Raw genomic sequence first — 18,377 nt, 5'->3', positions numbered from 1 at the left:
AAATGGCTGTGATTAAAAACACAGAAGTACAGAAGGCACTATTATAATACCGATCTCCAGTTTAGTAATTTAACAAGGTATAAGTAAGCGTACAACATTCAGCCTCACGGGCACCAATACACATGTAGATTTAAGTGGGAAATAATTTAATTTTGCTTTCCTAAATTCATTGCTATTAAGCGAGCACTGCCTTGCATAAACTATAGACAAGGAGGACATGGGAAGCTCATCAATTATCATGTTACTTTATAAATCACAGATGAATCGAAAGAAGCAGCTGCCCCCAGGGTGCACGCATTACGCTCCTCTCCAAGATGCATTCCTCTTTGAGGACAATAAATCACTGTTCATAACTGCCCACGCACAATGTTTTTAACAGAGAGGCTGACAGAGTTACAAAGCACTTGGGGCTACCTGTGCATTAGGTTATGCTTCCTTGATGCTCTCATAGACTCACAGCATCCCAGCCTGGTTTGTGTTGGAAGGGACCTTAAAGCTCCTCCAGCTCCAACCCCTGCCATGGCAGGGACCCCTTCCACTGGAGCAGCTTGCTCCAAGCCCCTGTGTCCAACCTGGCCTTGAGCACTGCCAGGGATGGGGCAGCCACAGCTTCTCTGGGCACCCTGTGCCAGCACCTCAGCACCCTCACAGGGAAGAGCTTCTGCCTAAGAGCTCATCTCAGTCTCCCCTCGGGCAGGTTCAAGCCATTCCCCTTGGCCTGTCCCTACATCCCTTGTCCCAAGCCCCTCTCCAGCTTTCCTGCAGCCCCTTCAGGCACTGGAGCTGCTCTCAGGTCTCCCCTTCAGGAGCCTTCTCTTCTCCAGGCTGACCCAGCCCAGCTCTCTCAGCCTGGCTCCAGAGCAGAGCTGCTCCAGCCCTCGCAGCATCTCCGTGGCCTCCTCTGGACTCACTCAAGCAGGTCCATTAATCTTCCCAGCCATTAACTTATATGGTGATGGAGGCATTTAGTTCTGACAGCAGACAGCTGCCTTTGGCCAATTGACCAGTTCTTCCTGTACATTAAACCCAGTTTCAGCCCCTTGTCCATCAGTGTTCCAGCAAGGGATGCAGGAGTTACTCAGTGCACACCGAGTTTAACATGCTGGTTTTAAAGCTTCTGCACATGTTTTTTGCCCCGTTTCACTCGTGCCTATCAAAAGGCCACGTCCTTCATCAGCACTTACAGAAACCCTCACCCCTGTTTCACCAGGTACTTGTGGCTGCCCCCCTCTGCATGCAGCCAGGGGATGCAGAGTGGTCCCTGCCCCGAGAACACCCAAATGCCCCTTCCCACCCAGCGCAGCCTCAGAAGCTCTTGACCAGTCCGGTGTTGACAGAGATAACCAAAACCCAGCACCTCCGCGTCCTCTTCTCCACCAGCACAGTAAAAAGGAGATTCGTAAAAGTGTTTTCTTGTTCTCCTTTGCAAGGCACCAGCCTCCCTCCAGAGACAGTGATTAATAGAGAAAAACGGTTAGCTGAATCCCAGGTTTATTGTACCTGGACCGGGCGCTCTGGAGCTTTCTGTTCTAAAAAGCTACTATATATTCTGTAGGAGAGAGCACCCAGAAGCGTGTGGCTTACTGTGAATGATTGATAATAGGATGATTGCTCAGGCACTCAAAGCTTGCCATTTGATAGCCTATCATACATTCATTCGAAAGGAAAGCAACAATTATCATGGCCTGACATGTTTATCACTGCAGAGCTGAGCCAGTTATCCAAGTGGTGGGGCTTCCTGGCATTAGATTATTTGATCCCATCTGACACCCCCCACGCAGGGCTCTCCTCCAGCTGTAATTCACAAGTCCTGTGACAGCTCCTCTCCCGATCGCCTGAGCAGCTCCATTCAGGGCAGAACACATCTGGCACAGAATCCTGCACCTCAGCACACGTAAAGAATGATTTATTTCCCCTTTGGGTCCTCATCCAAGATCACAGAATCCCAGCGGCTTGGGTTGGAAAGGACCTTAAAACATCCCCGTCCTCCAGGCGACACCTGGATCTCTGCAGGGGTGAGGACAGGGATCTTTCCCCACTCTGCCCCATGCTCCATCCTGCACCCGCCCCATCCAAATTCATTCAAGGGCTAACCTACAAATCAGTCTTATATCCTTCTCCTGCCCCATCCCTGCCTCCTGCCCACCCCAGCGGCTGCTCCTCTGCTCCTCACAGGGCTTTGGGATGACGACAAAGCTGCTCACTTACAAACAGGCGATGTGGTTTCTATGGGTTAAATATCACTCATGGGATGCAGCACCAAATCCCTGCCCGACAGCAGTGATTACTCTGCTTTCTGCTCTTACTTGGGTACTGCCCTCTCTCGACACAGTCTGAAAGACTTGTACCTTCATTGCTACAGGTCTGTTGCTCTCCAGACTCCCTAAACACAAAGACACCATGGGATGCCCTCAGCAGGCATTTATCTGGGTGATCCTAATGACTGCTCAACAGGAACAGTAATTACTGAGCTACATTTCTCATTAACAGATTTCATCTGAACACCAACCCCATAACTGCACGCTGCCTGCGGAATCCAATCTCGCAGTATCTTGCCACGTTACACTTCAAGTACCAAAAAGATGGCAAACGCATCCTAATTTAAACGTTTAACTTAATTGGAATATAACATTTCTATATTCGGCCACCATCAGCGTCCCAAGTAGGTTCCAAAAATCACCCTGCAGACTTTCAAGCAGCCAGACCTCCCAGCGAGTCAGGGGGGCCAGAGTGTCACACGCAGAAAGCTGCTACGCAAAGTCACGCTAAGAAAAGAGCGTTTTAGGCCATAAGCAACCCCATGTAAAACATCACAAAGCACACAAAACCAGGGCTACACTGTTCCAATGTATTTGATAACTGCAAACACCCACACAAACCTACTTCAGTCTTCATCAAATACTATTTCATGTGCAGCAGGCACCTTTCCACTGCCAGCATTGCAACCCAAGGATCTGCTGCAAAGCTTTGCTGTCACCAAGACCATGTGTTCTTACAGAAGTCACTGACAATAGAGGATGCAGGATCTGCTGCCTGTAAACATCACAATGACATCAAAACTCCATGAAGTGCAGTGTTTAAGTCCCTTTTAGCATGCAGCTCCAGAGAACACCTCTAAACCACACCGGACAAAACAGCTTTCATTCCAGACCGCAGCAACACCACCAATATCCCCTGAACAGCACCCAAAACGCACTCAGAAACCTCTCTGTTGCAAAGGAAACACAAAAGCAGCTCCTCAGTGCCACCAGGATTGACCTTACCTGGAAAAGGCGAAGCCAAAACCGGGATTTTGATAGGGGAGAAGGTGAGGACGTGGCAGGGTTGGATGCTCGGTGCCGGAGGTCCCTGGTGGGGCTCGGGCTCCACTGACACCATCGCCGTGGTGGCCAAGGCCAGGGTCTGATTGCCACCAACAGCTTTAAGGCCATTCTGGCAAGCAGCACCTGCGGAAGGGTGAGAAACACAACAGGCTTCTTTTGTAACTGGAAACCGGAGAATTTATAGACAATGCTTTCAGCAGTCTGAATCTCAGCACAAGATAGAACAAAACTCTATGACATCCCCACCCGGCCCCCACTGTTAGCATGCGTCCCTTGGAGAGATGCTACATTTTTAACCTATTATATATCTTCTGCAGACTCTCAAAACCTCTTTCCTAATAGAGACATAGAATCACAGAACGTTCAGGTTGGAAGGGATCTCAAAGCTCCTCCAGCTCCAACCCCTGCCACGGGCAGGGACCCCTTCCACTAGAGCAGCTTGCTCCAAGCCCCCGTGTCTAACCTGGCCTTGAACACTGCCAGGGATGGGGCAGCCACAGCTTCTCTGGGCACCCTGTGCCAGCGCCTCAGCACCCTCACAGGGAAGAGCTTCTGCCTTAGATCCAACCTGAACTCCCCCTGTTTCAGTTTGAACCCATCACCCCTTGTCCTGGCACTACAGTCCCTGATGAAGTCTCTCTCCAGCATCCTTGAGACCCCTTCAGACACTGGCAGCTGCTCAGCGGTCTCCACACAGCCTGATCATTACTCTCAAAGTCCTAGCCTGCAGTTGGTGCATTTCTAGATATTAAAACCCAATATACGTGAACATATCATTACAACCCAGAGGGACAAAGCAGCAGTGAGTCATACAGAGCCTGTGCAAAGTTATTATATTTAAATGGGAAAAAAAAAGCCTTCAATAAAAAAGTCAAATATTTGAACACGTTGGATGGCATTTCCTGCAGCTCCCACAGTTTCAGAACAATCCATCAGGAACCTGCTCTAGTGGAAGGTGTCCCTGCCATGGCAGGGGGTTGGAACCGGATGAGCTTTAATGTCCCTTCCAACACAAACCAGCCTGTGACCACCTTACTCTGAATTCTCCCAAATATAAGTTGTCTGATTGCAGATCTGAACGTTTCTTTTACCTACTGTATTAACCATCCTCTAACACTAGGGTTATCTGCCCCACTGCTCTCCTGTGCTCTGCACACAAATACCAGAGTTTCACCAGTTTTACATACTAACCTCCTTCATCCTGCAAACACAACATGCAGGAAACTTCCAGTGGTTTCACACGGGAACTCAAAACCTAAATCAAGGCTTAAACGTACTTTAGAGCAGGGAATATTCACCTGTAAATCTAACAGACGTGCAGGGCAGGCCTTCAGAGCTCACTCTCAGCTGAGTATGTTAAATAAACAAGAAAATGAATAGTCAAAATCTGACGGAGAAAAGCTAATTTGACAAACACCAGCTGTTACTCGCTCTGCACTGAGCCGGGTAAGGAAAAATTAAGCAATCATTAGCTTATTATGTCATTCAGCAAACGTCCCAGGTTCATGAGGAAACCCTCCAGGCAACCAGAGCCAACTGTAGCTCTGCCGAAGAAAAACCTCTGTTTGCTCAGGCTCCTCACTTGAGGCGTTCCATGAGTTTGTAGCGTTTCTGCTTCCATGTGCACCTCAGTGAGAGAAACAGGGAATGGGATCACAGCCAGTGCTTGGGAAGTGTGACCGTAGGGTGAGGGATGCAGGGATGCAGCCCCCCCAGCACTGATGCTCCAAGCAAGGTAACTGCAGCCGAGCAAGCTTGGTTAAGATCCTGTTCCCCTACACACAGATGTAACCCAGATGCCTCATCCAGGGTGCCTCATCCAGATGCTAAGCACTGGTTTGGTCCCAGTTAGCACCGGGCAAAGAGGGGTCAGTGGTTTTTGGAAATGACCCTGCCTTGGTTGCAGCTAATTGGGGCTCCTGAGGCTATTACATTAACTTTTGGCATAAACAATATCAGAAACAATTATTTGCCAACAAAATCAGCTCTGCAACAGCAAAACAGAAGTCAAGCATTTTCAGTAAGCACCATAATAAAAACCTTCGATTATTCCTACTGTATTTATCAATGCCAAGAACAATTCACTTGAAACATCTGCACATGCACAAATTAACAGGCGCGCAAGCAAAACCACACTAAAATATTCAAGTTTTGTTCATTCAGCCATGGCTAGAACCAGATTATTCTGCCAGAGCCATAATGGAAATGAAAAGGAATACTCCATGTGCCTTTGCCCAGAGAAGCTGTGGCTGCCCCATCCCTGGCAGTGTTCAAGGCCAGGCTGGACACAGGGGCTTGGAGCAAGCTGCTCCAGTGGAAGGGGTCCCTGCCTGTGGTAGGGGTTGGAGCTGGAGGAGCTTTGAGGTCCCTTCCAGCACAAACCAAGCTGGGGTTCTGTGATATGAAATAAACAGCATCCAACTAATCCAGCTGTTCAATACAAGTTTATTGTCTCTCACCCAAGGACTAGAACAGACCGTTAGGCTTGACTGAGCCCGTGGCCTCCAATATCCTGCTTTCATTCCTAATTCAAGCTGTCAGCAGTTGGGAAAAACCCACAAAACATCCTCTGTAAGTCACAGGAAAACAAATGTTGTCTGGAAAAAAACTGACTTTCCTCCTGGCTTCCCGCAGGGTGCACAAGCAGGAAGGCTGTTCAGTGCTCGTGGATTCTTTCATTTTGGAGGAGAGGACGCGATCTCCCCAAAGAGCCCAGGGAAGCAGTAAAATAATGGAACCTCAGTCGCTCGGGTAGCTGAAGGCTTCCACCAGCACAGATGAGTAAAGCTCCTGAAGCAGGGCTTCCTTATTAAAGTTTCATCAATGCCCTTATTAAAGTTTCATCAGTCAGCTGAAAGAGGGCGATTTCCTCACCTTTGATGAAGTTCTCTCTCCCTCTCTCCTCCTAAATAATTCCATGAAGGAAGGACTGCCCCTATAATTGTTACTACTGGAGAGGAGAGCGTGGACAGGGTGCTTGCGGGTCATCAAACCCGCTCTTGCTCTGCTGTCAGCTGAACAATTATCTTCAGCAGTTTGTCAGCCTCTGACATAACCTAGCATTTGCCAAAGCAACTGGAAGTTGGTGCAGGATGTGACTTGTCGAGAGCTAAGGACTTTCGTCTGCCCTCAGCATAGCTGCAGAGGAGGAGGTCTTCTCTTTCTGAGAGAACCAGATCTTGCTCTGTTTCCAAAACCTTCTTGAAAGGGTTAATCCTTCATCACCCCACACTTCCATGGCTTTCACGAGTCAAATGCCTCAAAAACACCATTATCAACATACCCTGGGCGGAGGAAAAATAAAATGCACATTTTTGCCTGGCAATAGAGGCTTTCCCTGAACCCATTTTGCCAAGTCATGCTCCATCCTGGGCACAGGAAGGCAATGCTCATCTGCTGAAACATCAAACCCCATTACAGGGCCCTTCCCCAGCCTTCCAGCTCTGCTCTTCTCAGGCAAACAGATCAGGAAGAGACTCAGGAGGTGGGCAGAGAATTTGGTGTGAAGCAAAGGAAGGGCAGAAAGGAGACGAAGAAGCACCAAAGATTGTTTAGAGATGGTTCACCAACAGTGAGGAAATGCGGTGGAGGCACTGGAACCAGGAGTCAGAGCCATGACAAAAGACAACACATGATGGTCAAATATCATGGAATCCTGGAATGGTTTGTCCTGGAAGGGACCTTAAAGCTCACCCAATTTGGAATTGCCACGGGCAGGGACACGTTCCACTAGAGCAGCTTGCTCCAAGCCCCTGCGTCCAACCTGGCCTTGAACACCATCTTATTAAATAGAGGTCAAACACTTTAACCCCAGAGTCAATAAGTTAGCAATGCTGAGGTCTTCAACCTCGCCCACAGAAGGATGTACAGCACCTTCACCTCTTCTCAAAGCAATATGCAAGCTCCTTATTTTTAGCAATAACTCAATAGATCACTAGCATCCTGACTGTATCCCTGTTCCTTCTGGGTTTCTGCCCAGTCCTGTCACAAAACACTTAACACTGCTTCCATCGACGTATGAAAAAACAGCTCCGAGACAATGAAAGAAAAACTGAAATGTGAAGCATTGTTTATTACCCCTTACTCCCTTCTCCTTCATCTGCAGAGTCTGCAAGCTGAAGTCTGTTAGATGACAGTTCTGTAGTAGGCTTTTATCAGAACTAAAACTGACAACAACTTTGATGAAGAGGGAAAAAGAAGGTAGTTGAAACAGGCCAAAATGGCTCTTGTTGCTTGATCCTCCCTCCTTGAAGATGAACCAGGAGAAGGGGGAACGAAGTAACACAAACCACGTGGAGATCAGAGGTTTCTCCCCCTCCATCAACCTCCCAGCCTCCCCAGGGGGAGGTCCTGCTCTCACCACCTTCTCTTGGCCAGCAGCGGTGGTTATCAGGCCAGCTAATCCCTTAAAACACAAGGCAAAACACCCCACAACAAGGCAAAACCTGGTGATAGACAGACATAAAGCTATGGCTTCAGCACACCCAGGAGATGCTGGTGGGATTTGGATTTTCCTGTGCAAGGGAAGTCCAAGTCACGAAATAGGGATGCACGCTCCCTGAACTTAAAGGTTCAATTCTCAACCTCCTCCACAAACAGTCCCTCATGCTGGAAGAGGATCAGATGTAAGATGCCAAGTGGCAAAATGTATTACAACAAGGGGGAGGTCCAACTTTAATGGATAAGGGGCAAAATCCCTGTCTGCAGACACTGTGCGAACGTCAGGATTTGATATTTTTCTATTATTAGCCAATTCTCCATAAATGAACAGCAGCTCTGAAAGCAAATCTCTTTAATTCATAGTTTTATTCATCAATAGGATTAGACAGCTGTTTACTACAAGCCCCTGGGATCAAGCACTTTCTGTTCTTGCTTGCTCCACTCGGCTCTCTACCACTTAAGAACTATTTTCTGGTGCTGTAAAGTCAATAGGACCAATATTTCCACATAATACATGTATCTCTAAAAGAGATACAAACTACCAATGGAAGACTTGGCTCCAGCAGGAAAACTCATGTAGACACTTGCAAAAGGAGGAGGAAAAGGAAGGTGTTACTTAAACTGAGCCCACCCCTGCATGGCACCGCAAAGAGCATCTAAGGCTGGGTATCACTGATGGGGAGCAAGGCCTGGGTCAGGATGGAACTCCAAATCAGGTCAAAACTATCACTTTATCCCTCAGCAAACTACATCCTTGAAATGATCACGGAATGCCAGCCCGGTTTGTGTTGGAAGGGACCTCAAAGCTCCTCCAGCTCCAACCCCAACACCTTCCACTAGAGCAGCTTGCTCCAAGCCCCTGTGTCCAACCTGGCCTTGAACACTGCCAGGGATGGGGCAGCCACAGCTTCTCTGGGCACCCTGTGCCAGCGCCTCAGCACCCTCACAGGGAAGAGTTTCTTGTCACCCAACACCCCTAAGTCCTTCCGATGGATTTGAGCTTTGAAGGTGAAGCCATGGCTGCTTCTTGCTTAAAGCCCCCCTGGCGTTCCTTACACACTCCGAACCCCACTGTACAGCAAGCTCACCCTGCAGAGTGGCTAAAGAGTGGTTTGGGTGCTCTCCCTCAGGTGCCCAAGAGCTGCCCGGAATTCCACTCCTGCCTCCATGTAAAGTGCACCCCAAGCAGTGCCCACCCCAGGGTTGCCACCAGCATGATTTTAATGGGCAAGAAGCCTTGTCTTTTTGTGCAGCACAAATACCTGGAAGACCTCTAGCCCACAGACTGCTCACAGCAGCACTGAAGCTCACAGAAGGCAGACCACAGAGAACCCTCTGGCCCTGACACCTCAACTGCACATGGTCTGGGGTGCCAGCTGCCAAGCAACTGCAGCAGCATCAATCCATCCACAAAACAAAGCAAAGGATTGGCTTAAATGGCATATTTATCCCAATGCAAAGGAAAACATATTGATATCGCTTATCTTCCGTAGCCTGAAGGGAGGAAAAAAGCTTATTGCCTTTTCCATTTGTAAACTCCAGCTATTGCATGAGCCTGACAGCAAGAAAACCACTAACAGCTCATAGGCAATAAATAAATATACCTGGCTCCTCACAAACAAGAACAGGCTCTTCAAGTCACTGAAAGATCTGGGTTTCTTTACAATGAAGTCTTGGGGCCAGGTAGGACCATATTAGGAAAGGGTCAGACCTACAAGCCCTTCCCATAAACACATTGCATTTAGGTTTATTTCTACAATTCAAGTAAAAACCATCTTAACTGGGCTGAAGTCTGCACTGGATTTAGGGAGATAACAGGAGAAGCCCCCAAAAAGCAGGAATTTAATAAGCAAAACCAAAGCTTTGTAAAGGCTGTGACTAAAGTCAAGCGGTCCCGAAGACTGAATGAAGTGCTCGCCCCGGCACTGCCTGAAAGCTGCACAAAGAAAGAGGGGTTTCATGGCATTTCAGGGATAGTCAGCTTCTCACTCATTCTTGTTTAACAAAGAGGGAGCCCTAGCACACACACATTAAATACAGGAGAACCCATCCTGAGAAGCCCAAACCCAGGCTATTTGTATACACACATGCTTCAGATACAGGGCTTGTGATTAGGAAATACAGGGGGTTGGAGGTGCTGTGCCACGTATTTCCAAAGTGTTCAAAACATGAGAAAACGGAGCCCAAATTTAACACAACCATCACATTTTGTCATAGATTTGTAAAGTCTGAAATTTAAACTGAAATCACCCAGAAAACTCTATCTGTACAGACCCAAGTATATGCATGTAAATGCTAATGCTGAGACTTGCTACAGAATCATGGAACAGTTAGGGTTGGAAAGGACCTCAAAATCATCCAATTCCAACCCCATGACAAATACTGGCTCAGCTCTGCAAAGGTTACAGGGTTTAAAAGAAATGACACTAACTGAAGGATGAAAACATTAATCCACACGGCCTCAGTAATGCTAAAGCGATTTGATGGAAGATTATACATCAACTCTGCATTTGTGATTTCAACACCAATGGATGAAGGAGCAGAAGGACTGCGACTCAGAGAAGAGACCCTGTGGAAATGCAGAGGCAGCAATGGAGCTTTGACTTAGCAGAAAATAACTGCTCTTGCAGAATCATTCTACACCAAACTATCTGATTTAAAAAGACTACCTTCCTTCGAGGAAACCAGCACTGGAAAACCCTGCAAGTCTTCATTCCAGGTTAGACTGCCTCTGTTATAAAGGAAAATACAATACTCTGAGCATTTTGTTTGAGATAAAAACCATTAAGAACCTTTCACCTCTTCAGCATCTCCTCCTGCCCTCATGGCTCAGACAAGGATCCCCCAAGGACACCTCTGAGCGAGCAATGGGTTTGTGCTAATGCATCCTTCTGCATATGTTACAGCAGCTACTGCTGAGGGCATCCACAGCACCGGGGCCAATCCAGCACAGAGCACGAGCAAGAAAATGCAGTTTATGTGGACATGTGCATAAAATCATATAAAAAGCCATTTGACGGCTGACAAATGCTTCAAAATGGAAACAGATGCTCAAATGCCAGGGTTCCCCTTGCTCTGAGAAGTGCAGGAGGCAGCATCCCAGCTCCACTTACCCAATCACCTATCTGGGGCTCCTATTCTACTAATCTCCAGTTCTGCAGGACTCCATATGGCTGCTGAGCAACAGCCCACAATGAGCACCCAAAAACTCTTGAGGGCATCCATTCCATAAGCCATTGGCAAGCAGGCAGATGGAGACGAGCTCTTAAGCAGAAGCTCTTCCCTGTGAGGGTGCTGAGGCGCTGGCACAGGGTGCCCAGAGAAGCTGTGGCTGCCCCATCCCTGGCAGTGTTCAAGGCCAGGTTGGACACAGGGGCTTGGAGCAAGCTGCTCCAGTGGAAGGGGTCCCTGCCCATGGCAGGGGTTGGAGCTGGAGGAGCTTTAAGGTCCCTTCAACACAAACCAGGCTGGGATTCTATGAACGCTTTCTCAAAGACACCCAATAAGAACACACTCTTTGTACAGCACCGCTGTTGGTGATGGCTTTGAGAACCAGGAATGCCAAACTGCAAGAAAACACCCTCACACACTTAAAATAGCATCAATAACTGTAAATGCATGGAACATCATTACCAGAGGGCTTCAGCTTTCATCTAACGGGTGCCACCAAGGGGTCCTGCTCGTGGTCCCTCACCCCACAGAGGGACATGTACATCACACAGATGCCATAAGGGCAGATCTGCCTTGGGACCCAACCAGCCCTGATTTCATCCACACACAGAGAGCACAATGCAGGAGACACAAATATTAATCTTCCTCTGCAAAAATATCTAGTCGCTGCCTTCCTCATGAAAAATGCAGTACCCAACAGACATGAAAGCAGCTCTCATGGCGAGGTGGGAAAATAAAACATCACTGTTGGCTTTAGACACACAAAATAAGTACACAAATTCATGTTTTGTAATACGCAAGAGTGTAATAGCTGCTTCCTTTTCTTACAGAAAATAACACCTTTAGTAGCTGCATCTCCAGCTGTTAAATGACGAGCATTACCGCTCGCCAAACTCCGATGCCTCCTTCCTTTATCTCTGTAACATTGCTGATACATCGAGAAAACAGTTGTATCATTACTGATAACTGTGGAAGGCAAAACTGTTATGAGACAGGCCTCCAAAATGAAGACAGAGCCCGCACAAAGCTTATGAGCGCCTCAGTTTAAACCACTTAACTAAGCAATTTGCTCTTGGTATTTTTATTACTCTTCATATTAAGTGTAAAGATTGCATAGGAAATGCTTTGAGCACAACCATAACACTTCTCAGAAGGAGCTCCTGATGATTCTGGTGGGGCACCAATATTGCCATCCAGCAGCGGTGCCACCACCATGCATACTTCTGCTCACACACAGCCTAGGACACCACTGGGTTAGCACTGACCACAGGGATCAGATGATTTCAAGAGGGATGGGAAGATTTTGACAGGCTGAGAGAGCTGGGCTGGGGCAGCCTGGAGAAGAGAAGGCTCCTGAAGGGGAGACCTGAGAGCAGCTCCAGTGCCTGAAGGGGCTGCAGGAAAGCTGGAGAGGGGCTTGGGACAAGGGATGTAGGGACAGGCCAAGGGGAATGGCTTGAACCTGCCCGAGGGGAGACTGAGATGAGCTCTTAGGCAGAAGCTCTTCCCTGGGAGGGGAGGTGGCAGCCACACTGAGCACGCCGCTGGAGGAAGAGTTGGATCCACACAAACATCCCCTGTGTAAACAGGCTTGTGTGCACACATTGCCCAGAGGGAAGAAAATCATCTTTTCTCTGTCCTGCTTCCAGGCCACAGATGTGGCATCAGACCGGGAATGTCCCTGTCAGCCAGGCACGCTTCCCTAACCCGCTGTGCCAGGTACGCTCCCGCTTTCTGTCTGAAACACTGTGTGATAAAACATGTTTATGCATGTTTAGGATATTGGGGTATTTGGGTTATATACACAGCCAACCAACCAACAGGCTGTCACTCCCCTGCACGAAACACTTCTCTTTCCATCCTGCCTGTCCTTAAAACAAGCTTCAACCGGTGCCTCCTGTCTGGGAGCGCAGCTCAACAATTGCCCACGGTATCCCGGAGGAATGCATCCATCCAACAGGATCCCACCAGCAGCAGTCTCATTCCAAGCACTGCTCCACTTGAGCACGGGGCGATTCTGGCAGGAGGAGGAGGCAGCTTTCTGCTAACCCATCAAACCACAGAAGCGATGCGAGCGGCTCGATGTGTTTCAGTACAGACCAATATTCACTGCTAATTAATCAGCCTGGCAAACGAACCCAGGCAGTGAGGAGCAATTCCAGCACTCTCTCAGTGCATCTCTGGGTTACTGGCATAACACAGGAAGGCTTCCTGGGGCCTACGGGGCAGCAAAACAAAAAGGACTTTACAGGGCAAAGACCAAGATAAGGAGGGCTCTGCTGTCAACCCAGCACTCATCACCTTCACCCTAAGAAACAACTTAGAACAAGCCATTAACAATATCCTAATTTTCCATTTAAGGATATATGTTATGGGTTTAACCATGAGTAGCATTTTATAACCCTTTCTATGAAACAACCACTTTAAATCACTACTGCAGCAGCAAATAGAGAGATTCAGCTTTACCACAGTGTAATTCCTGTTCTTTTCCCCAAGTCTAAATCTCAGCTCCTCTGTTACAGCTGTGACATACCCGAGTTACCCAGATTAATGGAATTTATTTCAGGAATAACATTGTGTATAACCGAGTCTTAATGAGATGATGGATCAATTGCTCTTCCCTACTGAGAGCTGTCTACACAGACTACACCAGACTCTAGAAGCCAGCAGGAGAATTATACATGAACTGTGTCAGGAATTTCTTGTTTGAAAACAAGCCAAGGCTGCCCCTTCATTCCATGAGTCAACAGCCAGTTATGGAATAATCTGTTATAATCTTCTATAATTACATGTGATCTTTTGTTCTTTAAGAAATTTAGAGGATGAAATGCACTTTGCCATCAAGGTTCAGATCAAGCAAGAGGTTTTCAGCTGAATGCAATGAAACCCTTAGAGAATGGTTTATGCATCTCTGAGAGATCCAGGTAATAAAAAACGTAAGTACTTAATTAATAACGTCCTACTGACCTGGTATCAGTTGAGGTGCCAGCACCACGGTGGGGAGAGGCCTGGAGGCAGCAGCTGGCCTGGCTATAGCCATAGCGACCTGATTGCTCATTAACAGCGGCTTCTCACTGCCCTGGAAGAGTCCCGAGTCCTCAGGATGGAGCCACGCTGAATCCAGAGCAAAGGCATTATTCAGGTATATCTGCCCAACATAAAGGAATAGAAGGATAAGGTTTGAGGTACAAAATTCAGACATAAAACTCAATATTACAACAGGCAGTATCTCAAGCTAGGGACCAGCTTGCAAAAATAACTGATTTTAGCTCCCTCAGTGCCGCAGGATGGGTTGAGCTGACCATTTAAAAGTGGATTCCCATTTAACACGACTAATCAGCATCATACAGAGAAAGGAATAGCTGAAGGCACTTGTGTCCCACACACAGCTGCTCTGGAGTAAGCCCACCTCTGATCCAGAGACCTCATCCATCTTCCAAATTGGAGAGACGGGTGTGAGGGACATGGGATAGCGTCATAAAGACACATTTCCATTATTCAGCCAGATAAATTATGGATGTAGGTAGCTGTGGGCAAGATGAGGACACAGGACAATGAGTGACACCCCAGGGGCATGGTAGTGCTCATGGTGATGCCAGCACTGCCAGTGCAACACAGCAGCATCCCTTGGGGAAAACAGTGGAAGGACCAAAAAGAAAGGGAAAATGGAAAACTCCCATAACTACATCCCACTGAAACATTCTATTTGATGTAATAAAGACTAATGGCAAGGATACTTCAGTCTTTTTAAAACTTGAGAAAAACAAAGATGTGTAACGGCTGAAGCAGACTCCTCTCCTCCATTATCCATCCCTCACAACATTCCTCCTCCGTGGAGTTTTACCTGACCAACTCCTGCCCTCTCCTACACCTTCACAATTCACCAAACCCGTGACATTTCCAGTACTTCACCCTTAAAACCCTTCAACACACCGTGACCAGACTTACTTTGCAGCTGGGGAGCCTTTTATCGATCCAGTTTTTCCCAGCGTGAGGTGGGACCGTAGATGTGTACACAGGTGGAAAAACAGGGACAAATTCCACGCTCGAAGAAGGTGAAAATCCAATGACTGGGGAATGAGCTCCAAATATCCACTGGGGGAGAGAAAAAAAGAGAAGACAGTAAGAGAAGTTAATAGAAGGGTTTTATCCTGAATAAGCTGATGCTTTTCATGATTCCCTAATGACATATGAATACAGAAGATTTCAAATATGCCCCTTCAACCCAACAACCATTTGGGTTTCTTTAGGCATTGCACAGTGTGCCTGGCACTGGCATGATAAAGGGCTTTAGATAGCCACAAATCAGCAGCCAGGCAGGAAAGCAGGACTTGGCCAATGGCTGCTAGCTGCCAGGGCAGTCTGGTTCTCCTCTGCTCAACCAACCTCAGACACGGAACAGGATCATCACTAGAAACTGGCTTTAAAATTCATCTGGAAGCGAGTAAGAACCATAGGAAACGTCAGAGGCGTTTCTTCTTTCACTTAAATTCGTTCGGCTCCCACGGTAAAACCACCGCTGCAGTTTACGCGCTCTCACACCGGGGAGGAACTGATGCTCGGTTCTACCAGAGCCCGCGCTGCCCATCCCTCGCCTCCCTCCCGCTCTGCTCCCAAACCACCAGAGCCGCTCGCGCCCGGGAAGGCTGGAAACCATCACTCGAGCTCCAGCGGACGCCTCGGCGCTCGCATCCCGCTGCGTTTGTGCTTCTGCCGAGTAAAAACCACCCAGCCGAGGCAGCGCCGGGAGCGCAGCACCCGCCACATCCCTGTGCCGGGACAGCGCGAACGCTCCGCTGCTCCGAGCAGCGCTACGACAGCAGTTCATAACTGAAACACGCACTGGAGGAGCAGCGACTTGAGTCACAACTTCGGGTTTGCGAACAGCCACCGAAAACGAGCCCTTCCCTGCGCGCACGGCCGCGGGAGAGCTTCCGTCCGCGCTGCGCCGGCACAAAACGCCTCTAGCGATCGGCCTCCAGCGGCCCCGTCGGAGACCCGCAGCCCCCCGCACCCCAGCCCCGGGGAAGCACTGCGGCCGGGTCCCGGGAAAGGCGGAAGCCCCGACACACGCCGCGCCGCCCGGCCGAGCGCTGCGGGAAGAGCCGCGCAGCGGGCACGGCACACGGGGCACCCCGAGCCCACGGGGCACCGCGGGCACCTGCCCCGCCGCTGGCCCCCCCCGCCCCGCTTCGGGCTGAGGCTCCATCCCCGGCGCTGGCGATGGGCTCCGGACGGCAGCACCGGGAAACCGCCCCCGCGGCAGACCCCGGCCCCGGTCCTTCCTCACCTGCCCGTGCAGGAGCGCGGCGGAGCGGGGCTCGGCGGCCAGCAGCGGCAGGAGCGGCTCGCAGGGGACGCGCCAGCCCGGGGCTGCCCGCAGCAGGGCGGCGGCGGGAGCGGGCGGCGGCGGCGCCGGGAGCAGCAGCGGCGGAGGCGGCGGCGGGGGAGCCCCGGAGGCGGCAGCGCCGACCCGGACGAGCCCCGCGGCTGCCGGGAGCACCCAGGCCCAGGGGGGAGCCGGGGGCTCGGCGGCGGGGGGCGGCCAGAGCAGGGGCGGCGGCCGCTTGGCTGCGGGAGCCGGCAGCATCCTACATGGCACGGGGCGCGCGGAGCCCGGCCGCTCCTCACCCGGCTCCGGCACCGGCGCCGCCGCCGAGTGAAACTCCAGCCGTTGGCGGGCGCTGCCGCCAGGCTCCGCCCGGAGAGGAGGGGGCACGGGGCGGGGGCCGTGGTGCGGCCGCCTCCCCCGGGGGAGAGCACCGGTAACCGGCCAGGACCGCCCCCGGGGCCGGCCCCAGCCGGGGCGCGGCGTTTGGGGGGGGAAAGGGGGATTTTGGGCGCTGTGTGGGGTGGAGGCTTTGCAGCGGCTTCTGGCACCGCCTGCCCCTGCCCAAGGCAAGGGGGGTCCGGGGCCAGCGCTTCCGGGGGAGCCGGCAGCGGGCGCGAATCGTGGGATCACGGAGTCTGTGTCGGAAGGGACCTCAAAGCTCACCCAGCTCCAACCCCTGCCACGGGCAGGGACCCCTTCCACTGGAGCAGCTTGCTCCAAGCCCTGTGTCCAACCTGTATCAGGTGCTGTTCGGTACAGTTATGACTTCCTACTTCATACCTTGGGGCCACATGAATGGATGTTCTCCCAGGAACACTGACCCACCCGCCCCAAACCCCCAGAATACACAAACAGGGACTCCTATGGGAGCACTTCCAAAGCAAGGCTCCCATAAATACCGCAGCTGTCCCAGAAGGAAGCGAGTAAAATCCAGGCATTTGGGTGACAAGGATAAATATAAACGGGTTACTGCTATCCGTTAATTAAATAGCCAACTCACAGTGAGGAGACAGGTCCAGCCGTGCCCAGGATCCATACTGGCTTTGAAAACCGCCTTGCTTTCATTTCTGTAGGAAATACAATAGGAAATGAGCTGCAAATGATGGTAAACTGGAATAAGAAAGGAGCTGCAATAGGAAATGGGAATAATAGGAATACAATAGGAAATGAGCTGCAAATGATTGTAAACTGGAAGGCAGCATCTTGTGTGGGTTCTGCGGCACTACCATATGCACGCAGGACCGTCAAAGCTGACATTTGAGAGGGATTGTATTTGGAAACAAAGAATCCCTGACTGGTTTGGGTTGGAAGGGACCTTAAAGCTCGTACAATTCCAACTCCCTATGAAATACAGCAGTCCTTGAGAGGTCTGGTTTAAATACAGTAGCTCATCAGTGAAATACTGAAAATAATAGCAAAAAGTGGAACAGTTTATCTTTATTATGGCTCCAGATTTGGGGGGGGGGGGGGGGGGGGGGGGGAAGAAGGTTGAAAGAGAATTTGAAGAAGTTCAGGAACTTCTTAGCCTCCAGACGATGCTCCTGGCACTGTGGTTTAGTTGCAGGCTGTCCTGCAAGGAGCGGGGCGTTGGATTCAGTCATTCCTATGGATCTCTCCCAGGATGCTTCATGACTCCAGCAACCAGCAGCAACCCCCTGTATATCACAGAATCATAGAATAATTAGGGTCGAAAAGGACCTCAAGATCATCCAGTTCCAACCCCCCCCCCCCTCCGCTGTGCAGGGACACCTCACACTAAACCATATCACCCAAGGCTCTGTCCAACCTGGCCTTGAACACTGCCAGGGATGGAGCATTCACAACCTCCCTGGGCAACCCATTCCAGTGCCTCACCACCCTCACAGGAAAGAATTTCCTCCTTAGATCCAATCTAAACTTCCCCTGTTTAGGTTTTAACCCATTACCCCTTGTCCTGTCACTACAGTCCCTAATGAAGAGTCCCTCCCCAGCATCCCTATAGGCCCCCTTCAGATACTGGCAGGCTGCTATGAGGTCTCCACGCAGCTTCTCTTCTCCAGGCTGAACAGCCCCAACTTCCTCAGCCTGTCTTCATACAGGAGGTGCTCCAGCCCCTGATCATCCTCGTGGCC

General features: G+C 50.1%; 1 protein-coding gene across 1 annotated transcript in view; it reads right to left on the bottom strand.

The window, feature by feature from the left end:
• The window catches only part of TCERG1L (transcription elongation regulator 1 like), a 78,900-nt gene extending 62,310 nt beyond the window's left edge, over positions 1–16,590 (bottom strand). Inside the window, exons 1-4 of the mRNA XM_057408680.1 lie at positions 16,225–16,590; positions 14,883–15,029; positions 13,902–14,082; positions 3,264–3,446 (exon numbers count right to left, since the gene is read on the bottom strand). Of these exons, the coding sequence (XP_057264663.1) occupies positions 3,264–3,446; positions 13,902–14,082; positions 14,883–15,029; positions 16,225–16,524 (811 nt within the window). The 5' untranslated portion in view covers positions 16,525–16,590. The remainder of the gene's footprint in view (positions 1–3,263; positions 3,447–13,901; positions 14,083–14,882; positions 15,030–16,224) is intronic.
• Positions 16,591–18,377: the final 1,787 nt, after the last annotated feature.

Source organism: Pezoporus wallicus, unplaced genomic scaffold (assembly GCF_028554395.1).
Source record: "Pezoporus wallicus isolate ANWC-B61680 ecotype Strahan unplaced genomic scaffold, APGP_CSIRO_Pwel_v1 contig_13954, whole genome shotgun sequence".
NCBI lineage: Eukaryota > Metazoa > Chordata > Aves > Psittaciformes > Psittacidae > Pezoporus > Pezoporus wallicus.
Note: the sequence above shows the minus strand (reverse complement) of the source record. Positions and strands in the feature narration are given on the sequence as shown.